The 14,212-nt window shown below is 45.1% G+C and overlaps 1 protein-coding gene across 9 annotated transcripts in view; it reads left to right on the top strand.

Moving 5' to 3' along the window:
- TJP1 (tight junction protein 1) overlaps positions 1–13,215 on the top strand; it is a 259,314-nt gene extending 246,099 nt beyond the window's left edge. For 4 of the 9 annotated variants that reach the window (XM_061394641.1, XM_061394638.1, XM_061394643.1 and 1 more), the window contains 6 exons: positions 1,054–1,281; positions 3,443–3,618; positions 6,206–6,677; positions 7,899–8,116; positions 9,030–9,173; positions 11,736–13,215. In XM_061394641.1, coding sequence (XP_061250625.1) covers positions 1,054–1,281; positions 3,443–3,618; positions 6,206–6,677; positions 7,899–8,116; positions 9,030–9,173; positions 11,736–11,830 — 1,333 coding nt within the window. In that variant the 3' untranslated portion in view covers positions 11,831–13,215. The remainder of the gene's footprint in view (positions 1–1,053; positions 1,282–3,442; positions 3,619–6,205; positions 6,678–7,898; positions 8,117–9,029; positions 9,174–11,735) is intronic. The other 5 variants (XM_061394644.1, XM_061394640.1, XM_061394647.1 and 2 more) reach the window with 2 other exon arrangements.
- Positions 13,216–14,212: the final 997 nt, after the last annotated feature.

Below are 14,212 nucleotides of genomic sequence, written 5' to 3'. Positions count from 1 at the left end.
TTGTTATCCTTTCCATAAACAAATCTGAAAACAATTTTCTAGCAAATTTCTAACATATGCTAATATACAATTTTAGAGCCCTAACTTCTGAAGGATGTTTTTAGTTTAATAGTGCTGTTGGCTCACAGGCTGTTAGTTCCCTGAGGAGGGACAGAGTCCATGCCCCCTGCAGTGGAACTCTTGAGTCCTAACCACTGCACCCCGGGAAGCCCAAACATAATCTGTTAGTGAGCATGTAGCCTGTGACGTGCCTGCCGTGGTCAGGAGCGCGGTCAGCACCAGGATGACTGGGCGGAACGAGGCTTCGGGGACCTGCTGTGCACGCTCCTCACTGTGGCTGCCCCTGCTGTTGCTGAGTGATGGGCTGCATCTGAGCAGTTCTCTGGCCTGTTTCATTTGCTTATATTTGTGCTTGTAATAAAGAACTACTGTCTAATTTCTTATGATTTTCCTGATGCCTAGTGCTGTCATGCAAATGTAAATTACTACGGTATTTCCTTTAGCTGGGATCATTAGCAGACAAGCTCTTCTGCATGGAGTAAATGTGTAATAACTGAAAGCTTAGCCCTCCCTCTTAGTGTGTGAAACCTAGTTTATCTGTTTTTGATGCTGAGTTTCTGAATTACCCATCAGGGCCTAAGTAACAATACTTCACTTTGCTCATAGTTGACTTCCTTTGCCGCGTGCTTCCCTCATCATTGTCTAGCTCCTTCCTTACCTGAGGATCTGTTGATCCTGGCATCAAGGTCTTGAATTCTCAGTTGTTGTTCTGACAGTGGGGCACATGCTGGAGCTCCCCACTGCCTGTCTTCCCTTCTGTCTCTGCTTCTAACCAGCTGGTTGTCAAGCTCAGTAGACGGGTTATGTTAGGAGAAGGCTGCTCTCTTGAGTGTGACGTGTGTGCACGTAGGGCCCAAGTTTCGGCCTTGATGGCTGCCCCGCTCAGCTAGGTCACGAGTAGTCAGGGTGCCAGTGGAAGGTCAGAGGTACCTATTCTGTTCTCTCTGTCAAGTTAACATCTCAAAAGTTGTTCCATTTATCATTCATTGTCAGGATCCCTGAACCACAGAGGCCTCACATGAAGCCACCTGAAGACATTGTTCGGGCAAATCACTATGACCCCGAGGAGGATGAGGAGTACTACCGGAAGCAGCTCTCCTACTTCGATCGGAGAAGCTTTGAGGCCAAGCCCCCCACCCACATCCCCACTAGCCACCTCTCCGAGCCCACCAGGCCGGCTCACCCCCAATCTCAGCCACAGTTTGCCGGTTACTCTTCCAAGTGAGTCACTTCATTTCAGACGTAAATTTTCAAAGTTAAGATGAAACAAAGGATCACTTGCATCAATCAAGTGCAGTCAGTTACACAAAGTTCAGTGTGTTCTGAAGGGAAATGTTAGCTGTGTCATACCTACTTGATTTCTGTGGGTGGTAAGCAGTTCAGCATGTATGCTATCCAGCCTGGGGTAGCTTTGTTCTTAGACCCTGGCGTCATCTGTGTGAGGTTCTTATATTAGAAAAGATGTTAAATGTCAAAGGGTTCTAAGGGTCCAAGTGCTTTGACAAAGGTAAGAGGGTGAGCATTTAAGAGACTGACCTTGAAGTCCCTCCTTCCCACGTGGCACGCTCAGTGCTGCTTCTCGTCATTCTTCTTGGTTTTTTGTTCTTTAAATATAAAAGCAGGCTATTCTAGGGAGTGAAGAGTTGTTTGGTATTTTCCCAAGGCCAGAACAGACTTGCCTGCTATCGTTGTTTCAGCTTGAGGGGACTTGGTGACTTCTGGTCCACTTGTGAACGTGGGGTGCTGTGAAGGGGGCAACACGGGGACTGAGCTCCAAGGTCCTGCCCATCTTCCTGTTCTGAGCTGCACCCTTCTGTTTGCTTGTCTACTGCGCCTCTGGTTGCTTTTCTTTTTTGTGGATTTTGCTGGGTTACAAACTACAAGCTCACCTGTGCCTGTGTGGGTTCCTATATTGTGTGTGTTCTGGTTCTGCCTCTGGTGGAGCCCTGACTGGTGGTGAACTTGGTTCTGAGAATGGAGTGTGATCCCACGCAGGCACAGGTGGGCCCATACCTGAGCAGAACAGACTCACAATAATGAAGACAGATGTAGATGTGTTACAAGGAAGTCATTTACACAGTGTTGGTGAGCAAGTCCTAAGTCAGCAGGAAAGGGCAATTTGGAGCTGTGTCTGAGCTCAGAGAGGCTGTTACGTCCTCTTGAAAAGCTTCCATCTGGATAGTCTCTTTTGGGACACCTGCAGTAGCAGTGTTTGATTCCGTAACTAGGACTATTAACTACCAGGACTGGTTCAGTGTAGCCAAGTTGAGACATTAACATAACATGAGGCAGTAATAGAGCTCTGTTTGTGGCAAACTTAGATTGACTGTTTTCTTTGACTTTGCTCTTGGGCTGGCTTTGCCATCACCTGAATTTCTTGGCTCTTGGACTAGCTCTGACTGCTGGTCCAGGAGCATCCATGTAAGACATTAGTGTGAGCTATGCCGTGCAGGCCCCTTGCAGTGCACATGTGGCAGACTTCCTGTCATCCTAAGGGTGTAGTTTTTTGAGCTGACCATGCGACTGGACTATGACCAGAATCTGACCATTCCAAGTTCTGTGCTACCGTGTGTGCTCGTAAAGCAGGTGCAGCGGGGCTCTGCAGAGCTCAGGTGGCAGCACTGCAATTCTGGGTCCTGTTGTAAAGATGTCTTCTTTGTGAATTTTACATGTTCCCATATGAACAGTTGGCAATCTGGGAAAAAAAAAAAGCATACACGGCACAGTTTGATTTAAATGAGTCTTAAAATCAAGTAATGTTTGCCCCTCTAGGAATTGCTAAACAGAGACTGGATCTGGTAAATCAAGGGCAGATTTAAAGACCACAGTGTCCATGTTACTGGACACAGCAGAGTCCTATCCCTTAAACGCTGCTTTTGGGCAGAGTTTGAAGAGCTGTGACAGAAAGTGTGTGGCCCAAGAAGCCGAAACATTTCCTGCCCAGCCCTTAGCAAAAACGCCTGCTAGCCCCTGCCTCATCCTCTAGTGCCCAGCTGGTGCCTTAGATGCAAAAGCAGATGGGAATCTAAGGAGGATTTGAGCCAATAAATGTTTCTCCAAAATACTTAACCAACCATTGCAATTTTTTGTGAACAACCATCTTCAATATTACTAGTATACCCGAAATTTCATCTGCCTTTTGGTTGCCATCTTCTGGATGTCTTATTAATATTCTTGCTGTATCTGTATTGTCTTCACATCTCTGGTGCTGATGATGGCTTAACTTAGTTTGTGTATTTTGATAGAGTACACATACTCGTGGGGAGTAAATTGTGAAATTCTCAATTGAAAGCAAACAACTTGGGGACGCCTAGAAGAACGGGAGCTTCTTTGGTAACGTGCATCCATCTTCAGGTGTTGACTTGTCCTCCTTTTTTCACAGGGGGAAGGCTGCTGAGGCCGAAGCTGTGGACAGGTCATTTGGGGAGAAGCGCTATGACCCGCTGCAGGCGACGCCCCCCCCTCCGCCGCTGCCTGTTCAGTACAGCCAGGGTGCTCAACCCAGCCCCAACACGGCTCTTGGCCTCCACGCACACACCAAGGGGGCGCATGGTGAAGGTAGACGGCTCAGGAGTGGGCAGACGACTGTTGTAGTCAGACTTACAAGGCTAAAGTTAGCCTCGTGCTTTCTAAGTAAAAGTGGGTTTATGTAAGAAAGACACACTTGAAACCTATGGGCTTTGGACAGTGAAAAATAAGGATTTTGTTAAAAGTACATCTTTTTCATGCCTGTTGCCTTTTAGCTAGATAGATTTTATTCTGCCTAACACAGCTCAATTTCTATATGTGAAGTTTACCAGCATGTCCAAAAGTAAATGAAGGGTGGTTTGTAAAAATCACGGTGACATCCCTCCTCACACAAGGTCTCTCAGCAGGGCCATCTTGGGAGTGTCCCTGCGTGGCTGCCTGTGTCTTGGCCTCCACATCTGTGATCAGTAAACTGTCTCCCTCACCCATGCCGACCCTCACCCAAGGCACCGCCCCCCCTCTCCCAGCTCCCCCCACCTGCCCTCCTGCTTCCTTCAGCTTTCTCCTGCATCTCAGAAGTACACCTCTTCTGAGCCTCACGCCATCTTTCCAGCCCGCAGCCCAGACACCCTGGGAGGGCCTGTAGCCCCACCCCCACCGCCTCTGGAGCCTTCACAGGGCACACACAGCTCACGTCCCACTGCTGCAGATGGTGCTGCTCTGTGGTCACAGGAGTCCACTCCCAGGGCTGTGATTTGATGTCACTGTATGCTAGGATTTTCTTTACACGCTGTCACGTCTGCAGACAAAGTTTAACTTTTTACTCTCCAAACCTTAGCCTTTTTGTTTTTTTGCCTCTCTGCAATGGCTGCGATGTGCAGTGCAGTGTGAATAGAAGCGATAGTGGCACACCTCTTTTGCTCCAGCTCCCAGTTTGAGAGAGCAGATAGGCAGTATGTGACTTCTCTGCGTGCCCTTCCTTCTAGTTTGCTGAAAACATTCTATCAACTGACTTTACGTGCAGTTGTCCTCGGTATCCGCAGGACGCCCCCACTCCGTGTGCACACTGAATGAAATCCATGGAGCAGAAGTCCCTGGTGGGACTGGTGCCGTACAGCGCCCACCCTCCGCTCGGGCTGCACATCCGAGCATACAGAAGGCCAAATGCACTGTAGAGAATCCTATGATGTATTTCCTTTATTCTGTTCTATGATAAGTTGTATTACTATGCTCACAAGAAATTTTCTTGTCCTTGTCTGGTTTTGGTATCAAAGTTGTGCTGGTCTCCTGAGAGCTGGGACAGGTTTCCTCTTTCTCTCATGTCTGGAAGAGTCAGACACTGATACTAACATAGAATGCAGCTGGTGTTACTTTACACTGCCACCAGGCGCAGAGAAGGTTCCTGACTTAATGATGCTTTCACTTCAGTGCAAAAGCAAAACACGCTCAGTAGAAACTGTACTTTACATTTTGATCTTTTCCCAGGTTAGTGAGTAGTACAATCCCTCGTGATGCTGAGCAGTGGCAGTGAGCAGAGCCCCAGTCAGCTGCCCCACCACAGGGGTGAACAGCTGACACCATTACAGCTGTCCTGCACCCAAACAGCCAGTTTGTTTTTTACTCTCAGGACAGCATTCAGTAAAGCACATGAGATACTCACCATGCTGCTGTAACACTCCCAGGGAAATCAAAGAAGATCTGTACATGCAAACTCTTGTTAGTCCACATCTTTGCCAGGACTTGGCATCACCACACTTTAAATGTTTTACAAATTCAATAGATGTGAAATTGTAATTTTTTGGTTTTGGTTTTTAATTTTCCTAATTAATAGTGATGTTGCTATGATTTACTGGTTTAGTCTCGTTTTCACTTGTATTTTTGCCTGTTCAGTTTTTTGCCTGTTCCTGTTGATTGATTCTTTCTTACGGACATACAGGTTTTTTCCTCCTAATTTTTATCAATTATGCATGTTATAAGTAGCTTCTCCCAATCTGACTTTTCTTTTTTGACTTTAATTATGGTAAGTTTTGTAGTACTGATTTAACATAGACACATTTGTCATTCTGCTTCAGTTTTGTTACGGACACTGGAGTCGGGTTCCTCCGATGCCAGTCTCTGGAGGCACGGCCCCGACTCCAGGTGCATCAGCGCTGTCCCATGTATCACACCATGCTTTCACCTACTCCCTCAGGATCACACATGGCCACCAGGGTCATGTGGTCCTCAGACTGGCAATAAGCCCTGGCACTGCCTCTGAGGCCAGTGGGAGAGACAAGCAGGTGGTGGTGTTGAAGCTTGTTTCAGGAAGGAAAGGCATTTTGGTTTCTATTTTCTGTTGGATGAAAAACTGTTTCAAGGTTTATTCCTAGAGACCAAGTTTAGAATCACGGATACCATAGTCTCTGCAGAACATTACTTGTCGATACTTTGATTGTTCATCCAGGTGGATTTATGCTTGGCCTCTTGTAACATCTTTTCCATCTCACCAACCATTATAGTCAGTAAGAGATGGATTTCTAATTCTGTTTTTATTCATGCCACTGAATATCCTTTTTACTTTTTCTTATGAAGTATAGTTGATTGACTTTAGTTTCAGATGTACAGCATAGTAATTCAGTATTCACAGATTTAAGTATTTCCGGAAGTTTTTGAAATACTTCTCTACTGTTTTTTTCAGGTAATGCCATGTCGTTGGATTTTCAGAACTCGTTAGTGTCCAAACCGGACCCACCTCCATCTCAGAATAAGCCAGCAGCTTACAGACCAGCCCCTCGAGAGGATGCTGTCCAGTCTGGCTTCTACCCACAAAAGAGTTTCCCAGAGAAAGCCCCAGCTAATGGGGTCGAGCAGACGCAGAAAACCGTCACGCCAGCATACAATCGATTCACACCAAAACCATACACAAGCTCTGCACGGCCATTTGAACGCAAGTTTGAAAGCCCTAAATTCAACCACAATCTCTTGCCGAATGAAACCACACACAAACCTGACCTGTCCTCCAAAGCCCCCGCTTCTCCGAAAACCCTCCTGAAGTCTGCACAGCCTCCTGAGTTTGACAGTGGCGTGGAGACCCTCTCTGTCCACACTGACAACAAGCTGAAATACCAAGTAAACAGTGTTAGCATGGGGCCGAGAGCAGTGCCCGTGAGGTAAGAGTCTTGTCTTTGCCCAGCCTGGTGATCGGCCTCATGTGAGTCAGGTGTAGTTGGGGTACTTGCCTGATGATCTCAGCTCAGACTTGAAGGTGAGTGGTGCCATGCCAAACGCTGGAACCACTGCCATAGCAGGGATTCTGCAGAGATGATGCTAGTGCCGTCCTGAAGCTACTGCTCATGTGGCTCAGCTGTCCTCACTCACTGTCCCTGCTGTGTAAGAACCAGGTTGAGGGACACTGCAGCTCATTCAGCATGACACGGCCCCGGTCTGACCTCTGACCTCCAGCTGGGGAGGCACATCTGGAGTGTGTCTCAAAAGAGTTTATTTCCTCACCCACTGTTCATTTTCAGCGAGGGTTAAAAGAAACGCTTTCTTAACAGGTGTGGTCAGATGGTGAGCAGATGAGAAGAAGCCAGCCTGCCTGGGGCCGGCTCCCTGGACCCCTCCCTTGTCTGCACCGTGACAGCCTCCCTCAGACGCTGATACAGAGGGACAGTCAGGTCCACCTGCAGGCTGCCCCTGGAGCAGAGGGACAGTCAGGGTCCCGAAGGAGCAGGCCCACCCCTGCCTCTGGCCGCTCAGGAGTGAGGCTGCAGGCCCTCACGCTTAGCTTCATTTTGTCCACAAGCTATCTTGCTGCTCACCTTTAGTCCTGGCTCAGAACTTAACTCTGGGAGATCCCAAAAGCCCGCACTTTTGAAGGAGAATTGGTACCGCATCCTCTCCACCTTGTGTGACCATGCAAACAGGCTGGCCCCTCTCCACATGTGTCTGCCTGCACCAGGGTCTTCATGACTTCATGGAGCTGGATGTCTGTGCTCTGGGTGGGAAGGGAAATATGTGCACACCGGAAATCCTCAGTGGAGAGAGAGGAGGCATAGTGAGTGTATATGCTATCATGTCTAAGATGCCACTGTTGCCTTACTTATCACTAAGAAGGAAAAAATAAGCTATCAAAGCATGATGTGCCATCAATTTTAAAACATGTTTCATGGATATAAGATGTTGGGTGAGCAGTGTATCAGGCTTTGCGTGTTCTGGTTGCAAAACTTGTCCCAGAAGTGCATGCTTAGTTATTCCAGTGAGTAGGATCTGTCACTGAAACTTTACTTACTAAAATACCTTAATGATGTGGAGAAATACACTCGATTAACAGCCGTGGGAGCTTCTGTGTGTCAGTAGCAGTGTTCTTCATTGGCTGTTTCTGAACTCAGTCCCTCAGCCGTGGAGGAAGATGAAGACGAAGACGGTCACACAGTGGTGGCTACTGCCCGCGGCGTGTTTAACAGCAATGGTGGGGTGCTGAGCTCCATTGAGACCGGTGTCAGCATCATCATCCCCCAGGGAGCCATTCCCGAGGGGGTGGAACAGGAGATCTACTTCAAGGTCTGCCGCGACAACAGCATCCTGCCGCCTTTGGACAAAGAGAAGGGTGGGTGCGCACCTCAAGCAGCCTGCATGCTCTTGCAGGCATATCAGGCCACGAGACAGGATACTTGGGCTGCCCTCAGGTTCTTTCTGCTGGGGAGGGGCCTGCCAGCCAGTCCTGGCTGCCCTCCCCCAGATTCATCTGTGAGTCCTCACCCTTGGCAGCTCTAGAGATGGATTAGGTAATAGGTAACACCCACTCCAAAGGCCTCACTTGGAGCAGCCGCCTGCTGGTGCGGGTAAGGCTGTTGGATCAGCCCTCATCACCCCCAGACCCCGCACAGGGAGGATGCATCCCCACTGGCTGCCGCAGCTCGTGCCTCTGAGCTGTTCAGGAACCTGGGAATGCTCTTTATGTCACAGTCTTCCTGGGTCAGTCAGGATGACACAATAATGAACCATGTTACAACTTCTTTTAGATTTTAGAATATTTTAGCAATGTTTGCTTGTTTCCTTAAATAGGTCGTGTTTACTCACTTAACTCTGTAGCAAATACAACATTAAAAACATAAGGTACAAGTGACCTGTGTAAAACATTTACGTGTGTCTCATACCATCAGGACCCTGTAGCCACCAGCAGTGTGCTGCTCTTCAGCACTTGACACGTGGCTGCTTTAAAACTGAGATGGGCAAGACATTCCGGAGATGTAGTAAATTGCTCACTTTTTGAAATAATGTTTTGGATATATTAGGTTTTATAAAATACTAAAATTGACATCACCTGTTTCTTTTTACTTTGTAACATGGCTACTGGGAAATGTTAAATTATGTCTGGAGTCTGTGGTTTCTCTTGGTCAGCGCCACTCAGAGAACTGACCCCCTTTTGGCCCTAAGGCCTGTGGTTAGAAGGGTGAGAAGAATTGTGTCCAGAAGGAGGCAGCTGTCTAACCTCTTTTCCCTGCTCTCCCCTCCCCCAGGTGAGACCCTGCTGAGCCCCCTAGTGATGTGTGGGCCCCATGGCCTCAAGTTCCTGAAGCCCGTGGAGCTGCGCCTACCACACTGTGCGTCCATGACTCCTGACGGTTGGTCTTTTGCTCTAAAATCATCCGACTCCTCGTCGGGTACGCTGTCTTCTCTCTGTCCTTTGGGGCTTTGGGTGCTGTCATTGATTGAGCCTGGGCTGATGGCGCTACCCACACTGATCGTGAGCCAATTGCCCTCCATTCCTCTGGCCTTGTAGGCATCACCGGTGCTGTTGTGGAGTTCCCTTGTGACACATCTGTCGTAAATGAGAAGGGCAAGGTGGGGAAGCCTCTGCCTTTTAACATGGATGATTTGGCCAAAAGTGGACAGTTTCATGGTGGTCAACAAAATTATCTGTCAAAATTTCTAAGATGTGGTAGGAGAATTGATACTGTCCTGCATACATAGGGATTTTCATCTTCTTACAAAAGGACTTGATTTATGTAATAACTTGTTTCTGGTTACTATTCTTTAATTTCTCAATGTACAAAGTGTATATATTACTTTGTAGAGAGTGTGTGTGTATACACATACACTAGAGAAACCTGAAAGATAAAAGACCTACTGTGATCATACTTGGCCATGGTTTTTCCATGTAAAACCCTAAATACTTCTGTAATACACTATTTTAAAATGGCTTTTTGCTGTCAATATCATGAATTTCAAGGCTTCCATTGCATTTTCACATTTCTCACTTCCTTGGGTGACTACGTGAGTTAGAACTTTCTATATTTTTGGTATAGATCACTTTAGAATTTAAAAGTCCTTCTGAATTTTTGATAAATCAGATGATCCAATTATGCACTTTTATTTTGGAACAGTATGAGTAAAAGTTTTATGGTGTAAAGAGCATATTTTAATACTACCTAACATAAAATACTACATATATTCACAAGTTCCCCATTTTCTAGGGAAAGTTAATTTTTACATAGTAAATATTAAAACTGTTTCTTCAGGGCCTCCACTGAGAACATTGCATTAGCCTAGTTTGAAGTAGTGAATTGACATTAATAATAAAATTACACTTAAAATGTATATCCTGCAAGTCAGGTTGTAGTATGGGCTGTGACCGTCCTTGAATCCAAAACAGGTTGAGAGCCCTAACTGTAAGTGAAAATCAGTATGCTTCAAATAGTTTGCCTTGTGCCATAAAACACATCGTATTTTTAGATTGAAACTTTTTCCTGTGTTAAATTTGAGTACTTAACACCTGGAAGAGAAATGTGCTTCTTTGTAATTCTGTATGACTTTCGAATGCTTTTGCTGCTATAAATTTCTTTTTTAAAAGCTCAAGGGTAGATTTCAATAGTTACTGACTTAATCCAAGAAAAACGAGCGTATTGAAAAGAATTTTTGAACCTAAAGATAGTTACGACAACTCTGAGGAAAACCTTATCTCAGTGTCTGAACAATTTGTTGTCTGCACTATTACATAAACCTACATGTATCTTTGAATTGAACCCCTCTGAACTCATGGGATCCATGACATTGCTGAGGTAATGGACAGCCTACTGTCTGAAGGTTCTATCGGGTGTTTGAGAGTCTCCTGGCTTCTAGATGCCAGCTGGGACCCCAAAATCGCCTCTGGACACCATTCTCTGGGGGTACAACTGCAACTTTTTGACAGTGACTTACTGTAGGCTTCCCTGGTGGTTTAGACTAAAGAATCTGCCTGCACTTACTGTAGGCTTCCCTGGTGGTTTAGACTAAAGAATCTGCCTGCAATGTGTAAGAGACACAGGTTTGATCCCTACATCAGGAGATCCCCTGGAGAAGGGGATGGCAACCCACTCCAGTATTTTTGCCTGGAGAATCCCATAGACAGTGGGCTACAGTCTGTGGGGTCACCAAGAGTTGGACACAACTTGAGTGATTAACACCAACACTACCATGGACACAGGAGACAACAGGCCATCCCAAGTCGTCTTCATGCCGAGTCCACTGCCAGGGCTGCTTAGCTGCAACTGTGACTGTCAAGTCAGCGGGTTAAGGGCCCAGGCCTGGCTTCAGGCTCACACAGCTCACTGACTTGGAAGCTTCATGATGGTTTTTCTGTACAGCCAGAGCAGGCTGAGAAACTCTGGCCCAATCTCACTTTTTAAATTTTGGGTAGAGGGAAAGAGGGTCTTTTGGTGGGGTGTGTGTGTGGGGGGTCCCTGTGGGATCTAGTTCTCTGACCAGGGATGGAATCCATACTTCCTGCAGTAGGAGCAGAGTCTCAACCACTTGGACCACCCCAGAATTCCCAGGGAAGAGAGTCTTTAAGAACCAAATTCTGTAGAATGTTGAGGGTTTCATTTGGTGTGCCAAGTGTGAGAAATGTAATACTGATCATACAATTAATCCAGACTTTTGAAAGTAAAAGAGTATTTTTAATGAGTGTTTGGACTTGGGCAAACTGGAACTGTCCCAGGCATATAATCACCCTGACTTGTATTTATTTTTTAAAAGGCATGGACTTAAAAACAACAGAAATCTGCAACAGCTTTTGGGTCATTCAATTCCAGTGGGTCTGCGATGAAATAAAAAGCACTAAGAGCTTTGGTGCAAGTGCAGTATGCTAAAGGAATAGAGGAAAATTGTGTCTAAGTGTTTTATTTGCCCCATGATTGCAAGCAGTTTAAGAACCAGAAATGATGTGGACTTTTTTTCTCTTGTAGGTGATCCTAAAACCTGGCAAAACAAGTGTCTTCCTGGAGATCCAAATTATCTTGTTGGAGCAAACTGTGTTTCTGTCCTGATTGACCACTTTTAATCCTTAAAATATATGAACTTGATTAAATAATGTGAAACTGGGTTAAACTTACTAAATCTAAAATGGAACCACTCTATCAAGTAGTACCTTTTCCTGGAGTTGATCCTGCAGTGTGTTAGTTTTACACGCTGTGTTTGGGTGGGGGAGGCTGAGTGTGCAACCCCTGGGAACATGCTGCCCACTGCCCATTTGGGGCTGGTGTGGGCTGGAGGCTTAGAGATGCTTTGTAATGACTTTTGTACTTTTATATGGTCACTTACTTAAAATTGATTTCCGTTAAAATACCAGCCAGTGAACGGGGTGCATTTGAGTTCTAGTCTTTCCAAAGTACACTGTTTCAGACTTTCTTATGGCCCTGGCCTGCACACACATTTATTTTATTATGCATGAAATAATATGCACACATTTTAAAAATGCACCTCGAATATATAACCAGTGTAGTGGATTTAACAGAAATGTACAGCAAGGGGACTTTGTGGTGTGTTGGGGGGGAGGTGCGGGTCAAGTGAAGACAATGACTTACTGTATACGAAAACTCACTTTTCTTAGGGAAGGACACCAAAGCATGAGACTGGTTCCGTGGCCTCTTCTGGATCTATAAATTAACCATATCACCACAGACATACTGACCAGCAGGAATGCCTTACCCTCATGTTTTTGTTAGATCATTCTGTCTGTGTATCACTAAGTTTTATGGCTTTGTGCGCATCTAGATACTGTATCATGAAAAAGATGGAGTAAATTGTGGATTTGGTGGTTTCAGAAATGTGTGATCACCCAGAAGAAAATAATGGTGTGATTTTGGGTGGTGTTTTTTTTTTCCGGCAAGAGGCAGTGGTTGTTTTTCTTTTGGCAATGCATTTGATAAATTTTGATGTTTTAAGGATGCTTGTACATAAAGCGTGCATACCACTTTTGTTCTTGGTTTGTAAATTAACTTTTATAAACTTTACCTTTTTTATACATAAACAAAACCAAGTTTCTTAAGGCTACCTTTGTATTCTCTCCTGTACCTCTTGAGCCTTGAACTTTGACTTCTGCAGCAATAAAGCAGCATTTCTATGACACACACAAGGTCATTTTTTTTAAGAATAAAGAATGCACAGAGTTGTTACATTTTTAAGTGCTGCATTCAGAAGACACAGTTACTCAGAATTCTCTAGTTTGAATAAATTCTTGCAAAGTATCCCTACTGTAATTTGTGATACGATGCTGTGCCCTAAAGTGTATTTTTTTACTAATAGACAATTTATTATGGCACATCAGCACAATTTCTGTTTAGATAATACACTACATTCTGTTAATCATTAGGTGTGACTGGATTTCTTTTACAGTTATTAAAAACTCAAATTTCTAAATCTGCAGAATAAAACTTTTTAAAATAAGGTGCTTGTTTGTCTGTTTGCCCACTGTTTCTAGTGTCCTGCAACTTCACAACCTAATATAAAACCCTGCAGCCCACCGTCACCACCTGCTGCCCTGTTGGGCCTTGTTTGGGTGGGAGTGGGTGGGGGGGGAACTCCCTGTAGCCTGGCAGAGGACAGGCCATCTTACCACTGTGCCCATAAGTCTACATGGGTTAAGTTTATTCATATTCCTGAGGGCCAACCAAAAACATAACATGGACATTTTCTGATGTTGCTATATTTTGGGGGAGATAAAGTAAATTAAGGTACAGTCTGCATCCATAATTGCTTTTGTGCCAGTACCATACTGTCTTGGTTACTATAGCTTTGTAGTACATTATCAAGTCGGGGAGCCTGATTCCTTCAGCTCTCATTTTCCTTCTCAAGATTGCTTTGGCTATTTGGGGTCTTTTGTGTTTCCATACAAATTGTAAAATTTTCTGTTCTCGTTCTGTGAAAAGTGCCACTCGTAATTTGATAGGAATAGCACTGACTCTGTAGATTGCTTTGGGTGGTGTACACGTTTGTCTTTGACTTCTTTCATCAGTATCTTACAAGTTTTCTGCATACAGGTCTTTTGCCTCCTTTTTTCAGTTGCTCAGTGGTATCTGACCCCATGTAGATTTATTCCTGGGTATTTTGTTCTTTTTGTTGCAGTGGTAAATTAGATGCTTTCCTTAATTTCTCCTCCTTTTCTTCTGTTTGTATACAGGAATGGTGCTGGTACAAAAGCAAACACACACACACCGAACAGTGCAGAAAGCCCAGAGATAAACCCTGCACCTATAGTCAGCTATGTGTGATACCTCCTACAATAATGAAAACAACAAGTGGGACCTAATGAAACTCAGCTTTTGCACAGCCAAAGGAAACTATAAACAAGGTGAAAAGACAACCCTCAGAATGGGAGAAAATAATAGCAAATCAAATAAATGACAAGATTAATCTCCAAAATACACAAAGCAGATCATGCAGC

This window comes from Bos javanicus, chromosome 21 (assembly GCF_032452875.1).
Source record: "Bos javanicus breed banteng chromosome 21, ARS-OSU_banteng_1.0, whole genome shotgun sequence".
Taxonomy (NCBI): domain Eukaryota; kingdom Metazoa; phylum Chordata; class Mammalia; order Artiodactyla; family Bovidae; genus Bos; species Bos javanicus.
The sequence above is the reverse complement of the archived record's forward strand: the minus strand, read 5'-3'. Positions and strand labels throughout refer to the sequence as shown.